The sequence below is a fragment of the Girardinichthys multiradiatus genome, chromosome 12 (assembly GCF_021462225.1).
Source record: "Girardinichthys multiradiatus isolate DD_20200921_A chromosome 12, DD_fGirMul_XY1, whole genome shotgun sequence".
In the NCBI taxonomy this organism is placed as follows: Eukaryota; Metazoa; Chordata; class Actinopteri; order Cyprinodontiformes; family Goodeidae; genus Girardinichthys; species Girardinichthys multiradiatus.
The window spans coordinates 2,305,641-2,332,980 of record NC_061805.1 but is presented as its reverse complement, the minus strand read 5'-3'; the positions used below and the strand labels follow the sequence as shown (position 1 = coordinate 2,332,980).

Sequence of the window (27,340 nt, the reverse complement as noted above, 5' to 3'; positions counted from 1 at the left end):
TATATAAATAAACTTGACTTGGCTAATAATGGTCTGAAATTATTGGTTTCTCTGTATTCTCTCCAGCCTTTCTGATTTCCATTTAACTGATCAAGTTAAAACACTTCCCGATGCTCCACAGTAAAACCTCAACCACGAAGAGTATTATGCAAATCATCAGAGCTTTGGTATCTTGCCAATGTAGAAAGAAAATGGGTTATGTTAAGGAGAAAAAAAAAAAAACAGCAGTAACAGAAAGTTTGGCCTGACTGTACATTAATTTACAATTCATATTCACTTTGCATCAATTCTTCAAATGGACATTTAAAAATATATGTTAAACACCATACTTTTAATCATTTTGCTTTTCTGTGAGAAACATTGTTTTTCTTGAACAGAAGATCAAGAATGGAGAAAATACTGCATCTCCCACTTCAACTTTCAGATTTAACAGCACTTTGTTTTTAACCAGCCTGTAGCCATTCAGTCTTAAACTACTCTGATATGCAGTTTAGTCTTTAAAACATCATTCACACGAACAAGTTAAAAACTAGACATTAGTATAAAAGATTAGGTCTAATCAACTTTAGAGATTGAATTGTTAGTACCAATCTGGCCCGATTCAGCTGGCAAAGATTCCAATTTTGCCAATTATATAGAACCCTGACCAGCATGTTTTTTCCATCATCATACAATATGTAACTTCTTCTTCCCAAACTAATAACATAAGATCAGTGTGTTAGACTGATTTGATGTCAAATAAGGACTTTTCATTAATTGCAATAGAAAATATCTTTAAGTGATTCTGGGAAGTTAGCAGCACCTGTGAGAAGAAAATAAAAGGCAAGTATGTTTGTGTGCTTCTCTAGGTACAGGTCCTTCTCAAAATATTAGCATATTGTGATAAAGTTCATTATTTTCCATAATGTCATGATGAAAATTGAACATTCATATATTTTAGATTCATTGCACACTAACTGAAATATTTCAGGTATTTTATTGTCTTAATACGGATGATTTTGGCATACAGCTCATGAAAACCCAAAATTCCTATCTCACAAAATTAGCATATCATTAAAAGGGTCTCTAAACGAGCTATGAACCTAATCATCTGAATCAACGAGTTAACTCTAAACACCTGCGAAAGATTCCTGAGGCCATTAAAACTCCCAGCCTGGTTCATCACTCAAAACCCCAATCATGGGTAAGACTGCCGACCTGACTGCTGTCCAGAAGGCCACTATTGACACCCTCAAGCAAGAGGGTAAGACACAGAAAGAAATTTCTGAACGAATAGGCTGTTCCCAGAGTGCTGTATCAAGGCACCTCAGTGGGAAGTCTGTGGGAAGGAAAAAGTGTGGCAGAAAACGCTGCACAACGAGAAGAGGTGACCGGACCCTGAGGAAGATTGTGGAGAAGGGCCGATTCCAGACCTTGGGGGACCTGCGGAAGCAGTGGACTGAGTCTGGAGTAGAAACATCCAGAGCCACCGTGCACAGGCGTGTGCAGGAAATGGGCTACAGGTGCCGCATTCCCCAGGTCAAGCCACTTTGAACCAGAAACAGCGGCAGAAGCGCCTGACCTGGGCTACAGAGAAGCAGCACTGGACTGTTGCTCAGTGGTCCAAAGTACTTTTTTCGGATGAAAGCAAATTCTGCATGTCATTCGGAAATCAAGGTGCCAGAGTCTGGAGGAAGACTAGGGAGAAGGAAATGCCAAAATGCCAGAAGTCCAGTGTCAAGTACCCACAGTCAGTGATGGTCTGGGGTGCCGTGTCAGCTGCTGGTGTTGGTCCACGGTGTTTTATCAAGGGCAGGGTCAATGCAGCTAGCTATCAGGAGATTTTGGAGCACTTCATGCTTCCATCTGCTGAAAAGCTTTATGGAGATGAAGATTTCATTTTTCAGCATGACCTGGCACCTGCTCACAGTGACAAAACCACTGGTAAATGGTTTACTGACCATGGTATCACTGTGCTCAATTGGCCTGCCAACTCTCCTGACCTGAACCCCATAGAGAATCTGTGGGATATTGTGAAGAGAACGTTGAGAGACTCAAGACCCAATACTCTGGATGAGCTAAAGGCCGCTATCGAAGCATCCTGGGCCTCCATAAGACCTCAGCATTGCCACAGGCTGATTGCCTCCATGCCACGCCGCATTGAAGCAGTCATTTCTGCAAAAGGATTCCCGACCAAGTATTGAGTGCATAACTGTATATGATTATTTGAAGGTTGACGTTTTTTGTATTAAAAACACTTTTCTTTTATTGGTCGGATGAAATATGCTAATTTTATGAGATAGTAATTTTGGGTTTTCATGAGCTGTATGCCAAAATCATCCGTATTAAGACAATAAAAGACCTGAAATATTTCAGTTAGTGTGCAATGAATCTAAAATATATGAATGTTCAATTTTCATCATTACATTATGGAAAATAATGAACTTTATCACAATATGCTAATATTTTGAGAAGGACCTGTACCTAGATAAGCAAAGTAGCATCAGACTTGTGGACTAAGTTTGTGTTCAATTAAACTAATCCTAACACCACCAAGTATCATAATTGTGAAGTTTACTAATATATTAACTTTAAAATAGTAAAGAGAAGTCATAATCTGGAACTATTTCAGAGCTAGTGTTTTTTGTAATGTAAGGTATTAATGAGTAGTTAGTGTCTGACCTGGAAGAGGCAGCACACAGTTTCTTCCCAGTTTGATAAATCAGCCCAGACAACCCCTGGTGGGAGTTGAGCAAACAGCTGCTATGAGCAGGACCTAGATAAGAGCATTATAGTATTAGCATCAAAAATATCTCATACCCAAACACTTTAAGCAAATATTATTAAAAATATCTTTACATCTCATCTGTTTTGAAAAGAAAGGTTTAGTTTTTCACAGATTTCTCAACCAAGCAACCTTTGTGCTAGTACACTGTTTTTATAAGATGAGAGCTTAATGAACATCCCATTGTTTAGCTGTAAGCTTAGCTTTGCCAAACCAAAACTTTGTCATGTAGGGTATGTTAATGTTGCATTGTTAAAGGCAGATATGTTTTGGGTGAAATTAACAGCGACACATAAAACATCGGTCAAATGCAAAAATGACAAGGTGCAAAAATACCAAATAAAATGTTTGCTTAAAATGTTTGGCAATTTAGCATGCTTGATGTTGACCACATTCAATGCTGGTTCTCCAAACCTGGAGTGCCCTGTCTTCTGTAAGGAACAATAGAACTAAGGCTGAGCCCCATTGCACCCCTTATCCTACTACTTCACCTCACCCCTGTGTTTGCAAAATCCCAGTCACTGCTTAGTTTCCTAGTCACATTCTCCTTATGCAGTGGTGGGGCCGTTTGGTTTTTCAGATGTAGATTTTTTAGAGACACACTTCAAAGAAAGCTCTTCAGGCTGTGTCGCCAAGAGTCCATAACGTGTTGTATTATTTGTGATTTAGTTCATTGTTGCATCAGTGCACCACAGCAGTCATTCTTGATTAGTGGATTTTACATTAGTGGTGCTCTATATAAAAACAGGCCTTTTGCAATTAACAGTGTTTTACCTCTCATCAAACCTAGATAGTTTTTCTTTCCTCTGAAAAAGATGTCATTTGTTTCCCCATTATGAAATACTCATGGACAAGATTTGCAGGTCAGCTTGTTGAATACAAAAAAAGTGAAAACCTATTATTTACTTATACTGTAATTCAAGCAGATGTTCTTTGCAGGGTTTAAAGCATCCATTTTTTATCATTTTGTGACACACTGACAACAGCAACCACATTTATAAAATTAAATACACCAAATATACCCTTGGAAATACAGAAGAACATACAGTGACTTCAACTTGTGCAGCTTATATACACACGCAATCCAAAACAAAAATGAGGACAAACACTAAAAAAATAGGTAGCAGGATTAACCTGTTGAGTCATACAGTGTACACTAACAATATAATACAGCTGAGGATGTCCTGATCCAATCCCATGCATTGCCTCAGGATCCCGATCACACTTCACACATTCAGTATACCTGTGGCAATTGTACTGTCTGTGACTTTAACCATCGCACTTTAAATTTGATGCCCAACTGCATTCTGCAAATTTTTAATCATATTGCCAAATATCTTGATGATGTCTTGTATAGCTGTCATTTAGTATGTTGAATGCTGGTTTTATGATTTAATAATGTTTAAAATAAATGTTCTGAAGCAGGAGAACAACCTTTTCTGTTATTTTTCCTGTACCTTATTACCTGGAACTGCAATGAAATGTGATATGAGCCGAATTATAGAGTGACATCAAAACAACAAGTAAACATGCTACCCTTAGGCTACTGCTACAGCAAAGTGCTCACTGAAAACTTGTGCCCCTTTTTCATAGGCTCTACTGTCTACTCTGTGCATGTTTGTACTTGAAACTTATCTGATGTTTGGTAGTCTCACACCAAACCATAAGATACTAAAGGTTAATAGCGGCACAGTGCACAATGCTGATGGCTGGAGGAGGGGCTTAAAGCCATAACTCCAGCCGTCAATAAGTCAATGGAAACACAACAGCTGCTGTGTGGAGCAGAGCGAGATTCAGCAGAGTGGAGCCGTGCCATTCTAGAGCCGTGAATGGAAAAGAGGCAATAGTCAGCAGGAGTAAGACATGAGTTCATTGAAGACTGTAGCTGGATGTCAAGTCAGATTTGTTTTACATGTTCCAGGTGATGGTTGTCAGAACATAATAGCAGCTTTGTTCATCTTGGTAACCTGTGTTGGAGCTTCACGTTAAATACTGCATTGATTTTATTAACTAACTTAAAAAATATCAGATAAGGACTTGGTATCGACTGTTGCCTATTCTTAGATGATCGGTTACAGGGACAAGATAAATCCTGATGGGGACATCACAACATACAGCAGTAAGACTTCAAAAGGCTGGATGAATGTCCATCCGTGATTTCGATTCTGAGGCAAAGTTCTACCGCATGAATTGTAAAAATTTGCACAAAACAACAGTTCAGAGTAATGATTTTTATCCTCAGAGCTTTAGTCAAAATAGCTCATATGAAAAAAAATATGTGGAAGAAAAGAAGGACAAGTTAATCAGGTACAGAGTTAAAAGGTTTAAAAATTATTCTGCCTGTCAACAAAGTTGCCAGAACTTGTCACAGTTAAATAGACTGTTGTGCAAATTTCACAGCAACATTATGTAAAATACATGGAGAAACTTTATTTTTCCTCCAACAGCCACATTCTTTTGTATCATCACTGGAATCCGCAGAAAAAGGTTTTCCTTTGTAAACCATTTAGTGATGAATCTAACTTCAGTAGTTATTCCAGGCAGTTCTTGTCTTACCTACTGCCTCTTCACTGTTGGGACAGAGGTTAAAGCAGTATTATGCTGCCAAATATATGTTCTCTCTGGGCTTATATGCATCCTTTGGATGTAAGATTGTGAGGTGGCAACTTCAGGCTTTAGATCAGCCTCTCTTCTGGTGGCACTTTCAGCACACTGCCCATTTCCAACCTTGCACCAGCCACCTCCTGAGAGCTGGGGCTGTACGTGCCCTCTGACTGCCGCTTCTTTCGTGCTGTCATGATCAGGAAAAACACTGTCAGGATGGCTAACAGCACACACAGGGTGGTCAGGGGGATGGTCACTTCCAGCCAGGGAACTCGTTCCTTAGGCTCCCGTTTCTGCAAGAACAGCATGGAGTATTTTTTTTATACCTAATTGGATGAGTTTCAACCCTAGCTCTCAGTGTGTTACCTGCAGGCGGCAGCTACTTCTATAAGTTTGGAGAAACAGAAAGTGTTTGTAAAAATATATCCAAGGCAAGCAATACTTTGAACAGGATGAGAAGCACAACCTTTTATGCAGTTAGAGCAGATGAGCAGATGTTGTCAATGCTGCTATTCTGGTAGTTCTGTTGTAAGCAGTGTTTAGCTTTTTTTTGGAACATAAACTTAAAGACAGCAAACTGCTTAGTCTGTAGCAGGCAAGACACTGATTACTCATTGAGACCATGTACATAATTCTTGATTAAAAATGCAGTTTCCCTTTACATAAAAAGACTGATTGCCACTTGTCATTTTAGGCCTTCACTAGTTCACATTTTTGTTTTTTTGGTCAGAATTTCTTCAATAACATAAAGCTTGCACAAGGAGTTTCTATCCACACAGCATCTTTTAGTAAACAACCTGAGGTCATTTTGTACCCTCTTAGAGATCATAGAAATGTACTTAATATCAGAGACTACTTATATGTTTTTTTGTGTTTCCATCAGGCATCTGTTGAACATAAGGCATACCCCACATTATTCTGATCTTTTTTGTTTCTACAATTTTAAATCTCTGTTTAATAAATAACGTAGAACTAAGTATTTAAATAAATCTAAATTATATTAAGGCTTTTTCACAATTTTACCAAAAGTGCCAATAATATAAGTAAGTAAGTACATTTTATTTATATTGCAACGTTCTCTTACAGCAGTCTTCCTACTGTGCAGCACTTAGGAAGACATCATCAAATAAGTTTACATGAACATTTAAAAATACACTGCATACATTCATAGCAGCCTTGGGACTGTCAGTCATTTTCTACCACTTATTCCATAGTGGGTGCCTATCTCCAGCAGTCTACGGGCAGGAGGTGGGGTACACCATGGCAGGGCAACACACAAACAACCACGCACACACTCATTCACACACACCTAAGGACAATTTAGAGAGACCAATTAACCTAATAGGCATGTCTTTGGACTGTGGGAGGAAGCCGGAGTATCCGGTCAGAACCCATGCAGGAGTACATGCAAACTCCAAAGACCCCCGGCCGGGAATCAAACCCAGGACCTTCTTGCTGCAAGGCAATAGTGCTACCAACTGTGCCACCATGCTGCCCAGCCTTGGGACTGGTGAAGCCAAAATGCTTGTTTAAAAAATAATGTCTTGAGTTTTTAAAAGCATCACCAAAGTCCAGTGATTGCAAGAAAAGTGGAAGTTCATTCCATAGTCTTGGTCCAACATCTTGAGAGGCTCTGTCTCAATAGATTCAATAGATTCAGCTCAGGGGATCCCAGACTACGGGCTGTAGGGAGGAGCCTACCCATGTAGTGCTCTGAATGTCAAAAACTAAATTTGATCATTTATGCAATATAATACAGGGAGCCAATGAAGAGACTTTAAGACAGGGGTTTTGTGTTTTTTTCTGTTAGTGCACGTCAGGAGTTTTGTACCAGCTGCAGACGAGGCAGCTCTTTCTTAATTAGACAGGTGAAAAGACTGTTCAATAGTCTAAACATGACGAAGCAAAAGCACAAATCAGCATCTCAAGCTTGGCTTTAGAGATGATTGCTCTCATTTGAGAGATGTTTTGCAGCTGGAAGAAACTGTTCTCTAGTTGTTGGTGCTCTATATAAACTACAGCCCCTGAAAGGTGAAAGTGTCTCCACTTAAAGGTTTTAAACAATATTTTTATTGAAACCAACATTAGATGTCATGCTAAGTCAGGTTATTTGAAACTTTTAAACTTAAAATCCTAAACATGTGTCGTTAAAGTACCTCAACCTGCAGAATGTGCTCAACTTACATTGCTTTCACACAGTTTGCCACTGAAGCCTGGGACACAAACACACTGGAAGTGGTTGAGTCGGTTCAGACAGGTGGCTCCATTTTGACAGGGACTAGACTCACACTCATCTACTTCCGTCTCGCACCTGAAACACATCAGAAGGGTTTTAGCAAAATGCTGACTGACAAGATGGGAGAAAACACAGACATATGCTCCTAAACCAGACATACATCAGCACGACACCTTGCTAAGTGTTGAACGCACAGTTAGCCATGTAGTGTATGAAGAACCCAGGGTCTTACCTGCTGCTGCTGTATCCAGGCTTGCAGGTACAGTTGCCTGCAAAGCAAACCCCACCATTGAGACAATCCATGTTTGCATCACAAGCTACTGGAGGGAAACGCCATCTATTAGAAACACACAAACACACAATTTACTTCCTTTGATACTTTAATAATGGCAACACTTTTCTTTCACTGACAATTGGATAAAATTGACAGTTGGATAAAATCAGAAAATCTTGAAAAAAATGTTTACTCTGTAGACCACAAACAGGTCACGCGTCCATCACAGTCCATCATGGAGAGACCATGAACACAAATTCATATTTATGGGTAATTCAGAGGGGAACATTTACCTTGCATGCATGTTTTTGCGCTGTAAGAGAAAGCTAGAGTACAAGAAGAGGACCTGTGGATACAACTCCACACAGAAAGATCCTGACTGGTATTTGACCCGCAATGCAGCAAAAAGCTCCTCAATATAGCCTGATAATCCTAACCAGATTTTAAAATTTTGATGTATGTATTCACACTCGGGTGAAGAGAGGGGCAGAGCTGTCTACTGATCACCACTTGTTGGTGAGTCGGATCCACTGGAAGAGGAGAAAGCCGGACAGACTTGGCAGGCCCAAGCGCATAGTGAGGGTCTGCTGGGAATGTCTGGCAGAGCCCTCAGCCAGGGATGTATTCAACTCCCCCCTCAGGGGAGCTTTGACCAGATGTCGGGGGATGTTGGAGACATAGAGTCCAAGTGGACCATGTTCTACGCATCTATTGTGGATGCTGCTGCCTGTAGCTGTGGCTGTAAGGTCTGCGGTGCCTGTCGTGGCAGCAATCCCCGAATCCGGTGGTGGACACCGGCAGTAAGGGACGCTGTCAAGCTGAAGAAGGAGTCCTATTGGCTGTGGTTGGCTTGTGGGACTCCTGAGGCAGCTGAAGGGTACAGTGAGGCCAAGCGTGCCGCGGCCCAGGCTGTGGCAGAGGCAAAAACTCGGGCATGGGAGGAGTTCGGTGAGGCCATGGGGAAGGACTAGCGGTTGGCCTCAAAGTGATTCTGGCGAACCGTCTGGCGCCTCAGGAGGGGGAAGCAGTGCTTCACCAACACTGTTTACAGTGGGGGTTGGGAGGCTGCTAATCTCAATTGGGGACATTATCGGGTGGGGGAAGGAGTACTTCGAGGATCTCCTCAATCCTCCGTGATGGCAGGATGGTGGGGACTCGGGGTTAGAATCTTTCATCACCCAGGCTGAACTCACCAAGGTGGTTAAAAAGCTCCACGGTGGCAGGGCTTTGGGGGTGTAGGAGATCCGCCTTGAGTATCCTCAAGTCTCTTGATGTTGTAGGGCTGTCATGGTTGACACGCCTCTTCAACAATGCGTGGTGGTCGGGGACAGTGCCTCTGGACCAGGCCGACCTGGAGAAGGCATTCGAGTGTGTCCATCGTGGTGCCCTGTGGTGGGTGCTCCAGGAATATGGAATTGGGAGCCCTTTATTAGGGGCCATCCGGTCTCTGTACAAATGGAGCAGGAGTTTGGTCCGCATTGCCGGCACAAGTTGGACCTGTTCCCGGTGCATGTTGGACTCCGGCAGGGCTCCCCTTTGTCACTGGTCCTATTCATAACTTTCATGGACAGGATTTCTAGGAGCAGCCAAGGGCCGGAGTTGGTCTGGTTTGGGGATTTCGTCTTTTCTTTTTGCGGATGATGTGGTCCTGCTAGCCATCTATAGCCAAGACCTACAGCATGCGCTGGGGCGGTTCGCAGCCGAGTGTGAAGCCGCTAGGATGAGGATCAGTTCCTCCAAGTCTGAGGCCATGGTTCTCGACCGGAAAAAGGTGGCTTGTCCTCTTCAGGTTGGAGGGGAGTTCCTGCCTCAAGTGGAGGAGTTCAAGTATCTCGGGGTCTTGTTCACAAGTGAGGGAAGAATGGAGGGAGAGATCGACAGACGAAACGGTGCGGCAGCCGCAGTAATATGGGCGCTGTGCCAGTCCGTTGTGGAGACGAGAGAGCTGAGCCGAAAAGCGAAGCTCTCGATTTACTGGTCGGTCTACATTCCTACCCTCACCTATGGTCATGACTGAGAGAACGAGATCCCAGATACAAGCGGCTGAAATTAGCTTCCTCCGTAGGGTGGCCTAGCACTCAGTTAGAGATAGGGTGAGGAGTTCGACCATCCGGGAGGGGCTCGGAGTAGAGCCGTTGCTCCTCCACATCGAGAGGAGCCAGTTGAGGTGGCTCGGGCATCTATATAGGATGCCTCCTGGACGCCTTCCTAGGGAGGTGTTCCAGGCAGGTCCCACCGGGAGGAGGCCCAGGGAATGGCCCAGGACACGCCTGGGAACGCCTTGGGCTCCCCCCAGAGGAGCTGGAGGAGGTGTCTGTGGAGAGGGACGTCTGGGCATCTCTGCTGAGTCTGCTGCCCCCACGACCCGGTCCCTGATAAAGCGGAAGATGAAGAGTACGAGTACGGAATGTATCAGACACCTTGTTGAATTCACTAAGAATTAAGGCAGTTCTGCAGGCAAAAGGGAGTTTAATCTTCTCCTAGCAGGGTATACCTAATAAAGTGGCACTGAGTGTGCGCAGTGTAATGTAGTGTTAGGATCTGCATTATAATTAGAAAAGTGTAGAAGCATGTAGCTCAATGTATACTTGTTTTCTTTCATACATATTTATATTTCTCAGTTACAGACATGGCTTTTAAGAAGCTATAAGCCTGAATAGAAGTGCAATGAATGTAAAAATACTGATTAATGATCTAGTAATGCTGATTTAATGCACTAGTAATGCTGATTTAATGCTCTAGTAATGTTTATTAATGCTCTAGTAATGCACATTAATGCTCTAGTAATGCACATTAATGCTCTTGTAATGCTGATTGATGCTCTAGTAAGTAAAAGTGATTGAGCAATCAAACCCCAATAGTTTGTCCTGGGTTGCTCGGCATACCTCCACATGCTTGGTTGGACAGAGATAGGAAGAATTTGGAAAAAAACTCACTTCCAGATTGTTCTCAAACCGTCAATCAATCATTAGGATGTATGTGGTTAGTACAACATGTACATGTAGGAGTCAAAATGTTGTAGCTTTTTTTCCCATTAGTTTTGTAAATATGCTGAAATATTCTAAAGGTAAAGGTGAATAGTTTGTACTCACTGGCAACGTGTGCCTTTGTAGCCAGGAGGACATGAACATGTATGAATTCCAGCATTTTCTTCACAGACTCCTCCATTAACACAGCTGAACTCCAGGCAGTTATCCACTTCATCCTGACAGTTTTTCCCTTCATATCCAGGTTCACATTCACACTTGTAGTCTGCCATGAGGTCTTTACAGAAACCATAGACACAGGGAGCTGAAGAGCACTCATTTATCTCCTTCTCACACAAGCCCCCTTCCCATCCAGAGCTGCAGCTGCAGTTAAACTCATTAAACTGGTCCTGACAAACACCCTGGTTAAGGCAGGGCTGTGAATCACAAACTGGTGCACCTTGACATCCAATGATTGGCTCATGCCCACTGATCCTGGAGAACCAGCTTCGCTGAGGGGTCTCCCATACCTTTATGAGAGGCAGGTACACACCACCTATTCTCACTTCCCGTAAACATCCAGTGTAGTTTTCCGCCAGCCACACTTTGCTGTTATTCAGGAAGTTGAGATTGCTGCCGACTCCAAAGCTGCCACCAGCCCTCTGCCCATCGACTGTGAGCTGCCAACGAGATACTGATAACAGAGGGTTGACCATACTGAGCTGGATCTGGTGCCATGCCCCATCTGCGATGGTCCTATCACTCATAAAGGCAAGCAGTTCTTCACCTGGCCCACTGTCCAGTTTGACCAGCAGGCTGGAGTTTAATAAACCCAAACAAAAGACCTCTGCTCTGCCTTCAGAACGCAACAAGATTCCATTCTCGTCCCTTGTCCGTATGGCCATGGTGATGTTGGTCACAGGGTTCAGCAGGGAGCCATTGGCAGCATATTGAAGAGAGTTGTCCTGAAAAACAGCTTCCGTTAAACCTGTAGGAAAATATCGAGTTACAAGTCAGTTCAAACCTTTTTATGAAAGGATCTCTGCAAATGTGTTCTATGCGAATTAATTAACAAAATCAGCCATGCTGTTTATTAATACAGAGAAGTATTACTCCTCACATTCATAACCATCTGTTAGATCCACACAGCTTGTTCCTTCAAAACATGGTTTGTCAATGCACCACCGGCGTGTTTCACACAGCCGGCCAGAGTAGTTAAGGGGACACCCACACCTGAAGTCATTCCAAGTGACCTGACATTGTCCGTTATTTAAACAGGGAATATCCTGTGAACAGAACACAGATTGAGGGATTAAATGATCAGCTGTAAAATCTCCCACCTGATGATCCCACCTCAGTAAAAGCTGCACACAGGATTAAATGATAACTTGCAGATCAAAGGCTATTACATTCGAACAGAGTCAATAGGGTAAACTTAAAATGCAAAAGTATTCATGGATGTTTCGCTGACTTTGTTAATTCAAAAATGTTTTGCAATAAAAATCTGAAAATTGTGGCATGCATTTGTATTGAGCACCTTTTGATTGTGATGGCTTTCAGAAGTAACCTATTTACTAACTAGACCAACTGTGTGTAATGTAAGTTCATCACAATTCCAGCTTTTCTGTGAAGGGTTTAGAGGACTGGTGAAGAACATTAGAGAAAAACTGCATCATGAAGGCCAGGAAACACAGCAGACAGGGAGAACGTTGTGGAGACATTTAAAGCAGGGTTAGGTCAGAAAACAAGAGAAGCATCCAAGAGGTGCAGGGTGACTCTGGAGATGCAGAGATTCAAAGGTCAACTGATAAACTGACTGTTGATAAGAGAATTATTATTAGTGCTCTCTAAACATCTGGCCTTTATGGATGAGTGGCAAAAATACAACAATAAGAAGAAGGTGCTCACAGCAAAACTGGACATTTTAGTCCGCATAAAAAAGATATCTGTGGTGAAAAACAAACACTGCTCAGCATCCTGAATGCACTACTTATACAGTGAAACATGGTGGTAACAGTATCATGCTGAGGGCAGGGACATAAAAGCTGATTAGAGTTGATGGGAAGAAAACCTGATAGAAGCTGCAAAAGACTTGCGACTTGGGTGGAGGTTCTAGCAGCACAACAACCCTATTTATATGTGTAGCCAGAGTCACAGTTGGACAGGTTTAATCCAGGCATGTTCATGTGTTAAAATGATACAAAGTTCAGAACTAAATCAAATTGAGAATCTTGGCAAGACTTAAAACATTATGTTCACAGACTTTCATAGAATAAGTACTCACTCATAGGTGCTGAATATAAAAGCACACCACACTTTTCAGCAGTTTACTTGTACAAAACCTTTGATAACCATGTATGACTTTCTTTCTGCTTCACAATAGGCAAGTCTTTGTGTCAGTCTGGTATATAAAATAGCAATAAAACGTACTGAAAATTGTGGCTGCACCCTAAAAAAAATTCAAATGTTAAAGGGCTATGAATACTTTGCAAGTCACAACAATCCATGCCAAGTGATTTCAGGTGGAAAATTTATATTATCTGCAACAGTATTATAGTGCAAAAACAGTTAAATTGTCTGGAGTTAACATAGGGCACATGTAAAAAAGTAATTTGAAATATAGTTTTGCCACAGAAAATGTAAGCCAAAGGTTATTGTTTGAAACTACAGCAGTATTTCTCCTTTACCTTGCATGTGTTGTCACTGTGACATCCTCCAAGCACGTTCTGTGTGGTTGATTGGTAAACCTCCAAACCCTCCGGATGATCCCCAAAAATCATTTTTTTGTCATCTATCCGAATGTCCTGAAGGCACCCCTTGAAGTTTCCACCCCAGGCATTCATGTTCTTGCCTACAGGGAGCCCTCCAACAAATGCCACATCTCCTGCTTCTATGCTCACGTTGCCTAAAGCTCGATGATTTCCCGCTTTAGGATAAACCACATGGCCATTCTTAATCTTTATGGTCACTAAATGATTCTTCCCATCAGTGACTTGTTTAGCTTCTGACAGCAGAGTAGTGTGAGGACTGTAGATGGCAACAGTGCTTTCCTTCAGATAGACTGTCAGGTAGGACTTTCCCTGCCGGCAGAACTGCAGAAGCAAGCCGTTGTGTTTGAGGGAGCGCATTAAAAAGGAAACGGTGAAGTTTTCTCCATGGCTGTTTGAAATGTTGACAGTGGAATAACTGCTGGTGTTCTCATGGCCAAACGTAAATGACTGATATTCTGAATCGGGAGTGGAAAAGACAAAGGTGCAACTATATTATTTTAACATATTGGGAAACTGGCCACCACATACAGTACAGACCAAACGTTTGGACACACCTTCTCATTCAAAGAGTTTTCTTTAATTTCATGACTATGGATATTGTAGCTTCACAATGAAGGCATCAAAACTATGACTTAAAACGTGGAATTATATACTGAAGAAAAAAGTGTGAAACAACTGAAAATATGTCTTATATTCTAGGTTCTTCAAAGTAGCCACCTTTTGCTTTGATTACTGCTCCGCACACTCTTGGCATTCTGTTGATGAGCTTCAAGAGGTAGTCACCTGAAATGGTTTTCCAACAGTCTTGAAGGAGTTCCCAGAGATGCTTAGCACTTGTTGGCCCTTTTGCCTTCACTCTGTGGTCCAGCTCACCCCAAACCATCTCGATTGGGTTCAGGTCCGGTGACTGTGGAGGCCAGGTCATCTGGCGCAGCACTCCATCAATCTCCTTCTTGGTCAATTAGCCCTTACACAGCCTGGAGGTGTGTTTGGGGTCATTGTCCTGTTGAAAAATAAATGATGGTCCAACTAAACTCAAACCGGATGGAATAGCATGCCGCTGCAAGATGCTGTGGTAGCCATGCTGGTTCAGTATGCCTTCAATTTTGAATAAATCCCTAACAGTGTCACCAGCAAAGCACCCCCACACCATCACACCTTCTCCTCCATGCTTCACGGTGGGAACCAAGCATCTAGAGTCCATCCGTTCACCTCCTCTGCGCCGCACAAAGACACAGTGGTTGGAACCAAAGATCTCAAACTTGGACTCATCAGACCGAAGCACAGATTTCCACTGGTCTAATGTCCATTCCTTGTGTTCTTTAGCCCAAACAAGTCTCTTCTGCTTGTTGCCTGTCCTCAGCAGTGGTTTCCTAGCAGCTATTTTACAATGAAGGCCTGATTCACACAGTCTCCTCTTAACAATTGTTCTAGAGATGTGTCTGCTGCTAGAACTCTGTGTGGCATTGACCTGTTCTCTAATCTGAGCTGCTGTTAACCTGCGATTTCTGAGGCTGGTGACTCGGAGGAACTTATCGTCCGCAGCAGAGGTGACTCTTGGTCTTCCTTTCCTGGGGCGGTCCTCATGTGAGCCCGTTTTTTTGTAGCGGTTAATGGTTTTTGCGACTGCACTTGGGGACACTTTCAAAGTTTTCCCAATTGTTCGGACTGACTGACCTTCATTTCTTAAAGTAATGATGGCCACTCGTTTTTCTTTACTTAGCTGCTTTTTTCTTGCCATAATACAAATTCTAACAGTCTATTCAGTAGGACTATCAGCTGTGTACTGTATCCACCTCCTGCACAACACAACTGATGGTCCCAACCCCATTTATAAGGCTTGAAATCCCACTTATTAAACCTGGCAGGGCACACCTGTGAAGTGAAAACCATTTCAGGTGACGACCTCTTGAAGCTCATCAACAGAATGCCAAGAGTGTGTGGAGCAGTAATCAAAGCAAAAGGTGGCTACTTTGAAGAACCTAGAATATAAGACATATTTTCAGTTGTTTCACACTTTTTTGTTCAGTATATAATTCCACATGTGTTAATTCATAGTTTTGATGCCTTCAGTGTGAAGCTACAATATTCATAGTCATGAAAATAAAGAAAACTCTTTGAATGAGAAGGTGTGTCCAAACCTTTGGTCTGTACTGTATATAAATCAGATTACAGTTACACTGTTCTGTATTTTACAGTTTCGGACAGAAGTTTACATGCAGTCATTATGGCCCTCAAGGTCACTGAATTGTGGGTTACCCAATATCCATTTGAACTATTTTTAAGGATGAGAAGATCATGCAACATACAACTGTAATACTTTTTATAAACAGAAGTTGCCTGCACAAATGTGACTATAGTTTGGATTTTCTCTAACACACGTGTTCAAAATGATACATACTGGTTGAAATACATACATCCCCAATAGTAAATATTCTTTAGGAAGTTGTACCTTAACCACAAGTATTTTTGCAGCCATCAATGAGCTTCTGGTATAATTCTGACTGGATATTTGGCTGCCATGGCCCCAGCTGCGAAGCATAGTCCACAGATTTTCACTAAGAATGACTTCAGGGATTTGGGCAAAAATTGAACCCTGTGCCTTGCTGAGGACCATATACAAAAGGTATTAGTATGGGTGTATGTATATATTAAAGCCTCTGGGCATTATTTTAATCCTGTATGGATTAGAGAAAATCCACAATGATTTAGAACTTGAGCACAGGATGCTTGATTTTAATAATGATTGCTGTGTTATCTTCCCCCTACCCCCACCCCCCTAAAAAAAAAAAAAATCAACATTTCAAATAAATTCTTAAATTATGACAATGATGAATGCTTGTCAGTTTCTCACTTGAACTGTACCTCACTTTGGAACAACAAAGGAATCTGGGTTATCATTTTTAAGATTCAGAGCAAGGTAAATCATCCAACAATCCATAAATAGAATTTTAGAAAGCAAGCCCTTGTAAATATAGGAACTGTTACCTTTTTCACAGTGACTGCCATAATATGGCCGATAACACACGCAGTTTGCCTGAACCCACATGTCCACACACTGTCCACGCTCCAAGCAGACGTCCTCAGAACACCAATTCTTCTTAGTACATCCAAGTTCCAAGCCCTTGTTCTCCTCCCTAATCAGGTCTTGAGGTAGCAGCAGTTTATGGTCAACTTTAAGATCTTCAATACAGCCAATGTATCCCTTTCCACTGGATAAATGAGAGGCATATTCCAAAGGTACTCCTCCTATATAAAGCTGTTGAAAAAAGCTGGGCTGGAGAAAAATCAGATGGTTGTGACCTTCATTCTTCACCTGGCATCCTTCCTTACAACCAGGCCCTTTAACGGTCAGAACCAACCCCTCATCCATGGTTACAGTCACTTGGTGCCATTCTCCATCATTAACTGGGCTGGGGTAAACCACATTCAGTAAGCTCCCTGAGTTTACTGTAGCCTGGAGGGAGCCGTCGACAAGCTCCAGGGAAAGAAAATGCTCCATAGTGCCACGGTAGTACAGCACCATGCTGGGAAGAGTACTCCTGAAACGAAGCTGCATGTGGAGTCCTTGAGTTTTATCGACACCCTCTTGTTTCGTGCTGTTCTTGAAAACGGGCAGCTGCATGTGAACATAACCCTCTATGTTGAAGGAGAAGGTGGTTAAGGTGTTGCAGCGTTCTGCACCCCAGCCAGGGGGGCACATACATATGTAACTGTGCCCCCTGTCGATGTTCAATATGGGGACACAGGTTGCCCCGTGTTGACACTGGTGCTGCCGACAGCCGAGCAACTTAACATCACAGTCACGCCCACCCCAGGGTTCCTGACCTGGCTCTGACATGGGGCAGTGACACCTGTAGGAGTTGGCAGCATCCTCACATATGGCACCATTCTGGCAAGGATTGCTGTCACACTCATTGATGTCAACCTCGCAGAGAACACCTTAATGGAAAAACACTAACATTAATGTTGTTCATGAGACTTTCATTGAGAAGCATTACCAGATTAGTTTTATGGACTAATCTACAGTCTAATATGTTAGGTTTAATTCAACAACAATGTTGTGTCTGGAAAAGTTAACATTGACTGACTGATACAAATCAGAAAACCAGGCAGGTCTGGTTAGTGTGTTTTCCAAATAATTTGAAGATGAGGAAATGACATGACATTAGCAATCCAATTAAATGTCTCTTTCATCATGAATGTGTCAGCTGGACACAGAAACATCACAAATGACCCTCAGATAAAGCCACTGACACTTTCTGTACTCTAATTAGAGATTTGCTGACTGGGGGTGAGAGCTGCCTCTTTAAATTGCACTTAACGTTAAGCCCTGGCAGCACCAGTCAACTTGCATTAACGTAGTCTTTACAATCCTCTGTAGTGAAGGAGCTGTGCAGCTTGTCTTTGCCAAGACTCCAACCTCCCAGTGAAAAATACAAGAAATGTCCTCTATTGAATTGTTATATTACAAATTGCCATTTATCATACCTATCAAGCACTGTGCCCACCAGCAGCAGCACAGCAGTAGCAGGAGCATCAACCACCTCCCTTCCATGATCCTCCAAGACAACTGCCAACCCACTCCTCACACTTATAATGGCAAAGGAGACACAGCAAAGTTCACTGCCTCTCTTCCTTAGTTCCCTCACTTTGCACCAGGATGTCAAGCAGAAGTGATTACAAGGCAGCCCTGCCCACCGTTTCTCTTCCTCCCTCTTTCACCCTCCCTCATCCTTCCCTGAAATGATCCTTCCCTCCCTTTCCTCCCTCCTCTGTTGCTCTCCTGTCTTCAGCTCAGCCCTGGCACAAAGGTAAGCCTCCATCTGGCTCCTGTCAATTGACAAGAGGAATGCAAGATTGCAGTCCTTCCCAAACCTACTCCTTATACTGCTTTTAAAATACTGCAGATGGCAACTAGCAGCAGAAATTGTTTGTTTGACCAGCAGGAGGTGCTGCAGGTTCAACGTGAGTCAGACCAAAGTAGGGTAGGACTTAAACTTTAGGCTAGCATTTAGTTCTAAGGAGGATGAGACATTTTTGTTTATCATTATTTTCGCTCAGCTTTAGGAATATTTATTTAAATTACATTTATTTATATAGTGCCAATTCACAACACATGTCGTCTCAAGGCACTTTACAATAAAAAAAAGTAAATTCAGTCGAATCATACAGACAGAATCCAGGTCAGGTACATACACTCCAAATTGATCCTATTAAACAAACAATGAAGTCAAATACATTTTATTATTGAAATGGTTAAAAGGTTTTCTACCTAATGAAACCCAGCAGATTGCACCAAGTCAGTAACTTGATGCATACACATATAGCGACAGGGACAGTCACTTGCATCGAGTTAACTTTGCAGCAATCCTTCATACTGAGCATGCATGTAGCGACAGTGGAGAGGAAAACTCCCCTTTAACAGGAAGAAACCTCTAGAGGAACCAGAACCAGGCTCGGTGTGAGCGGCCATCTACCACGACCGACTGGGGGTTTGACAGAACAGAGCAGAGACACAAATAAAACAAACAATACAAAAAACAGAGAAGCATTGATCAAGAAGTACTTTCTAGGTTAGGAAAAGTACTTTATATAGAAGGTTTTTCAAAACCTTTTGTAAATAATCAATGTATTCAATAAAAACATAAACTGTAAAAAGGTTTGCAAAAAATATTTTTTTTCAAAACTAAAATTATATTGTACCTACTCAGCAATAATCTAGGCATACAATATTGGAAATAAACAAATGAACAGTTATTTGTTTTAGGAAAGAGTTAAGAAATAATTATAGATCAAAAACTTGGTTTTGCATATTTACCTCATTAAAACAAATTCTTCCAGTTTGCAAAATCCTGGTTAAAAAATATAACAAAAATCAAGTCTATTTTAAGCAATCTCAGGAATTTGGTCACTCTTTCTTTAAAAACACTAGCTGTATTTAGCCAAACCTTTATTATTTAAATAAAAGCATATTAACTGTATACCAAAGTCTGCCTGTTGAGTTAAAGTCACTGAATAGATGTTCTCGTATTTACTGTGAAATAAAAGAAATTAAAAAGACATGATTATTAACAGACAAACCTTGCGTCCTGCCTATAATTCTCCAATGTGAGAAGATTTTAATCTGTTGGTAATAATTTTGTCCTAATTGAACACAAAAAGTCTGCATCTGTATCAACCACCTGTGCTAGCAGTGCAGACTTGTATCATTATTAAAATGCAGCTGGCAGCCACAAACAACAACAAAAATCACTCAGGTGTCACAAATGGCCCCTTGATCGCAACTTGGACACCCCAGTGTTACTGGGTAAATTAATTACATTAAGAGAATCAGGTTTTCAACAGACAAATTGTAACCTCTTTTGTCAGGTGTGTACATTTTACATCAGTACAACATCCTTTTCTGTTTAACAGATAGGAAGTCAGGCATTTTCTTTTACTAGGTGTTAACTAGGTGTTATATAAAAGATTTTTATAATTTTATTCCAATTATTATGCGTGGACCCACCCCAGCCTGCCGCCTCTCCCCGTGGGCCACTCCAGAGTAGAAGAGAGTCCAGCCCCTCTTGAGAAGATGGGTTCCAGATCCCATGCTGTGCGTGGAGGCGAGCCTGACTATTTCTAGTCGATATCTCTCGACCTCCCGCACAAGCTCAGGCTCCCAGGTGGATGCCCCAGCTCAGCTGTCTTGTGTTGGGGTTCACCCCGGTGGATGAGAGCATCCCTGCGCCTTCACATTGGGGATAGGTCTCTGACTGTCGTTTTGGCCTATGGGCCGAGCGGTAGTGAAGGCTGGGAGTACCCAGCCTTCTTGGCGCCCCTGTTGGGGGTGCTGGATAGTGCCCCTCCCGGGTACTCCATTATTCTGCTGGGGGATTTCAACGCCCACGTGGGAAACGACAGTGACACCTGGAGAGCCGTGATCGGGAGAGATGGCCTCCCCGATCTGAATCCGAGTGGTGTTTCGTTATTGGACTTTTGTGCTATTCATGGATTGTCCATAATGAACACCATGTTCAAGCATAAGAGTGTCCATCAGTGCACTTGGCACCAGGACACACTAGGCAGGAGGTCAATAATCTACTTTGTTGTTGTCAGACCTTCGCCCACATGTTTTGGACACTCGGGTGAAGAGTGGGGTTGAACTGTCCACTGATCACCACCTGGTGGTGAGTTGGATCCGCTGGAAGAGGAGAAAGCTGGACAGACTTGGCAGGCCCAAGCGCAGAGTGAGGGTCTGCCAGCAATATCTGGCAGAGCCCTCGACCAGGGATGTATTCAATTCCCACCTCCGGGAGAGCTTTGACCAGATTCCGAGGGATGTTGGAGACATAGAGTCCGAGTGGACCATGTTCTACGCATCTATTGTCAATGCTGCTGCCCGTAGCTGCAGCCGTAAGGTCTGCACTGCCTGTCGCGGCGGCAGTCCCCGAACCCTGTGGTGAACACCGGCAGTAAGGGACACTGTCAAGCTGAAGAAGGAGTCCTATTGGCTGTGGTTGGCTTGTGGGACTCCTGAGTCAGCTGACGGGTACAGTGAGGTCAAGCGTGCCGTGGCCAGGGCTGTGGCAGAGGCAAAAACTCGGGCCTGGGTTTGGGGTTTGGGCTGCATTTCCAGCACTAAGTCGGACTTGTTCCCGGTGCATGTTCGACTCTGGCAGGGCTGCCCTTAGTCACCGGTCCTGTTCATAACTTTTATGGACAGGATTTCTAGGCACAACCAAGGGCCGGAGGGGGTCTGGTTTGGAGATTTCGTCTCTTCTTTTTGCAGAGGATGTGGTCCTGCTGGCCCCCTCTAGCCAAGACCTACAGCATGCGCCAGGGCGGTTCGCAGCCGAGTGTGAAGCCGCTAGGATGAGGATCAGTTCCTCCAAGTCTGAGGCCATGGTTCTCGACCGGAAAAAGGTGGCTTGTCCTCTTCAGGTTGGAGGGGAGATCCTGCCTCAAGTGGAGGAGTTCAGGTATCTCGGGGTCTTGTTCGACAGATGAAACGGTGCGGCAGCCGCAATAATAGGGGCGCTGTGCCAGTCCATTGTGGAGACGAGAGAGCTGAGCCGAAAAGCGGCTGAAATTAGCTTCCTCCGTAGGGTGGCCAGGCACTCCCTTAGAGATAGGGTGAGGAGCTCAGCCATCCGGGAGAGGCTCGGAGTATAGCCGCTGCTCCTCCACATCGAGAGGAGCCAGCTGAGGGTGCTCGGTCATCTATACCTGATGCCTCCTGGACGCCTTCCTCGGGAGGTGTTCCAGGCACGTCCCACCGGGCGGAGGCCCAGGGGACGGCCCTGGACATGCTGGAGGGACTATGTCTCTCGGCTGGCCTGGGAAATCCTTGGGCTCCTCCCAGAGGAGCTGGAGGAGGTGTCTGGGGAGAGGGACGTCTGGGCGTCTCGGCTGAGTCTGCTGCCCCCGCGACCCGGTCCCTAATAAAGCGGAAGACGATGACTATGAGTACGGAATGTATCAGACACCTTGTTGGAGGGAAAATGTCTCTTGGCTGGCCTGGGAACACCTTGGAAGACGACGAGTACGAGTATTATGTGTGGAACTACAGTTCAGAATTCTAAGTTCTGCTGCCCGGCTTTAAAGAGTGACACCAAAACACAGCAGATACGACTCCCAGATGTCACTCAAGACTGCTTTTTGACAACATCAAAGTTTCGCATTCAGCTACAGTGACGAAAGAGAAAGAAAGGTGGACTGAACCAAAGCTTTATGTCAGCGCTTTTAACAGCAATAATGTAGTTCTTAATTACATAATTACTCGCCTATAATGATGTCAAGCCAAATGTAAACATCGGTTGTAATAAAAAAACTAGGCTAAAGTCCAAATTCACCTCCTATAGCGTACAACCAGCCCGAAATGCCATGGAAGTCTTTACTACAGCAGAAATGCAGACTGTAAGTCCATCTGACGAGAGTTTTCCCAACAATGGAACTTTAATTTAATAAGTTCCCTAGAGAAGCCCCTAGACATCCCGCAATCATTATAAAATGAAATACAAAGTGGAATATTTGCAATGGTTATTGCAAAGGGTAAATGGACTGAACTTATATAACGCTTTTCCAGTCATACAGACCACTCAAAGTGCTTTTACACTAGAGCCACATTCACCCAATTGCACTCACTAATGCTCACACATTCATACACCGATACACAGATCAGTAGGCAACTTGAGGTTAAGTGCCTTGCCCAGGGGCACATCGACATATGGCAGGAGGAAGCTAGAATTGAACCCACAACCTTCTGATTGCAAGACAACTACTCTTCCTACTGAGCCACAGTCGCCTCTACCAGAGCCTGAGTAGGTCAATTACAAGAAACATCTATTTTACTCATGTCATGTTTTAACTTTCAAATCAAATCTTTTCAATAACTTCAGACCTAACTAACCATGGATATTTCTTTATTTATATTTATTTGGCTTTTTTGTCATAAGCTTTCATGTGTTTTGTCTCTGTTGCCTTTAAAGACTCAAATTTCACACAAACAGACAAAACATGTACTTAATGTCTTTCAGACAACTCTTTCATATCAATATCAACACATCAATAAAATATTTGTAGTGTGCAGCTTTTTTATTGCAATGCATTTTGCAAGGCAAGGTTTTTATGGAGGTAAGTTTGTCCCAATATTATTCAATCAAAAAAAAAACAAATCTCAATCAAAAAAAAAAACTAATCTCAATCAAAAAATATTAAGTTGTGATCAAAACTTTCAGAGTTGTTACAATTTTTTTTATGGAATATTTTATTTTGGGGAGAAAAAAAAATTGTTTGAAAAAACTTTTTTTGATTAAAATGTCAAATTTGTTGTCATGAAGAGAAAAAAGTTATTTGCAAACATAAACTTTTATTTGCGCATGTCAAAAATCTTTGTTTACGACTCTTGCTCTTTTGGTTTTGACACTCTCTGTTTTTGGTTGAACTCAAAGAATTTTGAGTCCTGGGAACATGAACATCCTGGGCGGGGCCTAAAGACGAACGATATAAGATGTTTTCCTATTGGTTAGCGCTGACTAAAGCGGCCGCTCGAACTGCAGGGCTTGTACAGAAGAAAACTGCGGTTAAGTGAGCCGACAGTCAGAAATACACGGTCACGCCAGCCGACACTAGCTCTCTCTTAAAGATTAGCGTAGCACATACAAGGTGCATTACGGTAATGGAGCATAAAGGACCCCGATCCTGGCAATGGTTGAGAAAATAAGAAGAAAACAGAAAAGGAACCTACAGAACATTTATATTAATTACATTTTTACAACTTTCACATTCATGTTTTATGTAAAATAATAAATATTTAATATTTTACTGTAAAGTTTTGGCGAAATATCTTGTCAAAGTACCTCAAAATGCTTAACCAGCATATGCTTTTGCCTAACTTTGAGGAATTTATTTCTTCAAAACTATGAGAGGTGGCAACACAATCTCTTCAGATTTTATTAGAGGGATATCTGTATTATAACCAGAATTAATATTTCATAATTTTACTGTAAAGGTTTGGAGAAATACACAACTACCCCAAGTGTAGTATAAAACAAAGTACATGTCGGACAGACGGCATTCCATAATCCTGTGTGCTGTCCTCACCACCCGTGATACTTCTTTCCTCTCCTGTGCAGTTCCCACACCACACTGTCATGCTGAGACACAGAGTGCTTTCCACCGTGGCCCTGTAGACATTTGTAAGCAGTTGAGGAGAGAGAACAGTCTGTTATCATGTCCTCATGAAGAAGAGCTGTTGTTGTGCCTTATTCAACAGGCGAGGGGCATTTCCAGTCCAGGAGAGGTCAGAGTAGTTCTGGATGCTCTTGCACTTTAAGCTGTCCAGACCACTTCCCACAGGACCTCATCGACCTCACCAAAAAGAAGCGTTTGTCGTACTTTGTTGGGGTAGTTGTGAATTTCTCCAGAAATCTACAGTGAGATTATGAAGTACTAATTCTGGTTATAATATAGATGACCCTCTAATATAATCTGAAGAGATTGTGTTGTCGCCTCTCATGGTTATGGAGAAATAAATTCCTGAAAGTGGGACAAATGCATATAATGGTTGAGCAATTTGAGATACTTTGATAAGATATTTCTTCAAAACTGTACAGTAAAATATTAAATATTTATTATTTTACATAAAACATGAATGTGAAAGTTGTAAAAATTTAATTAATATAAATGTTCTGTAGGTTCCTTTTCTGTTTTCCTCTTATTTTCTCAACCATTGCCAGGATCGGGGTCCTTTATGCTCCATTACTGTAATGCACCTTGTATGCGCTACGCTAATCTTTAAGAGAGAGCTAGTGTCGGCTGGCGTGACCGTGTATTTCTGACTGTCGGCTCACTTAACCGCAGTTTTCTTCTGTACAAGCCCTGCAGTTCGAGCGGCCGCTTTAGTCAGCGCTAACCAATAGGAAAACATCTTATATCGTTCGTCTTTAGGCCCCGCCCAGGATGTTCATGTTCCCAGGACTCAAAATTCTTTGAGTTCAACCAAAAACAGAGAGTGTCAAAACCAAAAGAGCAAGAGTCGTAACCAAAGATTTTTGACATGCGCAAATAAAAGTTTATGTTTGCAAATAACGTTTTTCTCTTCATGACAACAAATTTGTCATTTTAATCAAAAAAAGTTTTTTCAAACTATTTTTTTTTCTCCCCAAAATAAAATATTCCATAAAAAAAAAAAAATTGTAACAACTCTGAAAGTGTTGATCACAACTTAATATTTTTTGATTGAGATTAGTTTTTTTTTTTTTTGATTAAATATTCCAACGGTTTTGACCACAATTTATTTTTTTGATTGAGATTAGTTTTTTTTGATTGAATATGCCAAAGGTTTTGATCACAACTTAATATTTTTTGATTGAGATTAGTTTTTTTTTTATTGAATATTCCAAAGGTTTTGGTTTTGACCACAATTTATTTTTTTGATTGAGATTAGTTTTTTTTTATTGAAGAATATTGAGACAAATTTACCTCCATAGATTTGAGATCAAGTAATTAAACTAATAGAGGCTGCCTCTAGTGGCTTAACGGGGAACTACACCTACAACATGTTTCCCTGTATTTTTAAGGTGGAGGTGGATTTATTAGGTATTCATGGGGCAATTGTTATAATATGTGAGGATTACAGTTTTGAAAAATGTATGGTCAAAACAGGAGTCAGACAGACCAAACTGGTATTCAGGGTAGAGTGTTGGACAGATATGCACTTCTCCTAGTCTAAAGGGGGTCATAAAATTTAAAATTAAAAGTGAAAACAAATACAAAAAAAATAAAATAGCAAAAACAAAAACCTTGAGGTTAAGGAGTGTACAGGTTAAAAACTTCAACTCTTACCCAATGAGACTGGTTGACTTTTTAAAAGTACAGTGGCTGATAGTTTTCTTAAACTACAAAGGACATAACTGAAAATAATTCTGGAATTTTGTTTAACTATTTTTGAAAGCATGTCAAATTTGTAAAGAAGACAGAGGAAATCTAAAAGAAAAAGGAATTAAGTAAATGTACATATATGATTATCAATTTAAATGTTATATATTTACAAAACGTAATATTAAGAAAACAATGTTATCTCAATGTAAATAAGTGTGTAGTCATCTAAAGTCATATTGGTTGTCCTTAAACATAAACAAAACTGCAAACTATTGTCTCATTTCTTCATTTTAGTAAGTGCAGTATTCTGTAGAGTCTGTGTGAAAAAAAATCTTAAAATAAATATCAACCAACATTGCTCCTGCCATATTTTGCAGCAACAATTTCTATTTAAATACCAAAAATAATCTAAATCTAAAACACTGAGAGCTCTTGTTATCTGTATTCTCTAACAAGATGAACCCAGAGAAACTGTAGCAGGGGTTTTAGAGATTTCTTTTTCAGTCTGCTTTATTTCATTATTGAATTGAATGAATTATGGCAATAAAGGTTATGCTTTAATACTTTGGTGCAGAATAGAAGCAAAGCCAGAATTTTGGGACACAGAGGTAAAAACTTCTGAACACATGAGGTCTACAGATTTATTAACACCATATAAAGTCTTATGAAATCTCTTTTGTCCTTCCCAAATTTACAGAATAACCAACCAGACGAATACAGGACAAAACAAATAAATGAGGTCTGTTTTGCTGTTCATATTGTCCTTTTTTCACCAGACTTTAATTAGGGTCCTAAGGAGCTTTGCCTTAATCCCCCTCCCCTGACAGCTTTCTTAACGGACCCCTGCTTAATATCCAACATGGATTCCTGGCATATGGCTCCGTTTATTGGCTTTGTTCTTTACGACAATGCTTCTCCATAACATATGGCCTCTCTTCCCCTCCTATCCACATCTCACACTCATAATATCGTGGGCAAATTACCCCTTTATTTTGTGGAAGAAGGCTGACTTTCTTGGTCTGGAGTCAATTGTTATCTTGTTTTAGGGTCACAAGCTGGTATATTTCTTTTTGTTTTGAGTGATGACGTGACAAATCTCTTCAAAGAAGGAATTCATAGCTTGGCTGGCCATGAGGAATAATCATGAGGAGGAGGATAACCCATTATTGCCTGGTTTAGAGGCTTCTGAGAACTAGGGTGATGATGATGCTATCTGTTCAGAATGCCTTGCAAAAGTATTCATACCCCTTGAACTTTCTCACAGTTTGTGACATTACAACTAATGTATTTCAGAGAACTTCTATTTATATAAAGGGAAGTGACTGCACTGAATTTTATTTAGAGGTATCACATTAAGGT

At 41.7% G+C, this 27,340-nt stretch overlaps 1 protein-coding gene across 3 annotated transcripts in view; it reads right to left on the bottom strand.

The window, feature by feature from the left end:
• Positions 1-2,429: 2,429 nt before the first annotated feature.
• The window catches only part of LOC124878537 (protein crumbs homolog 2-like), a 51,293-nt gene continuing 26,382 nt past the window's right edge, over positions 2,430-27,340 (bottom strand). Inside the window, exons 7-13 of one of the 3 annotated variants that reach the window (XM_047382522.1) lie at positions 16,604-17,557; positions 13,532-14,070; positions 11,965-12,130; positions 10,971-11,832; positions 7,837-7,941; positions 7,553-7,679; positions 2,430-2,755 (exon numbers count right to left, since the gene is read on the bottom strand). In XM_047382522.1, the coding sequence (XP_047238478.1) occupies positions 2,702-2,755; positions 7,553-7,679; positions 7,837-7,941; positions 10,971-11,832; positions 11,965-12,130; positions 13,532-14,070; positions 16,604-17,557 (2,807 nt within the window). In that variant the 3' untranslated portion in view covers positions 2,430-2,701. Of the gene's footprint in view, positions 2,756-3,662; positions 5,662-7,552; positions 7,680-7,836; positions 7,942-10,970; positions 11,833-11,964; positions 12,131-13,531; positions 14,071-16,603; positions 17,558-27,340 lie in introns of those variants that run through there. The other 2 variants (XM_047382520.1, XM_047382523.1) reach the window with 2 other exon arrangements.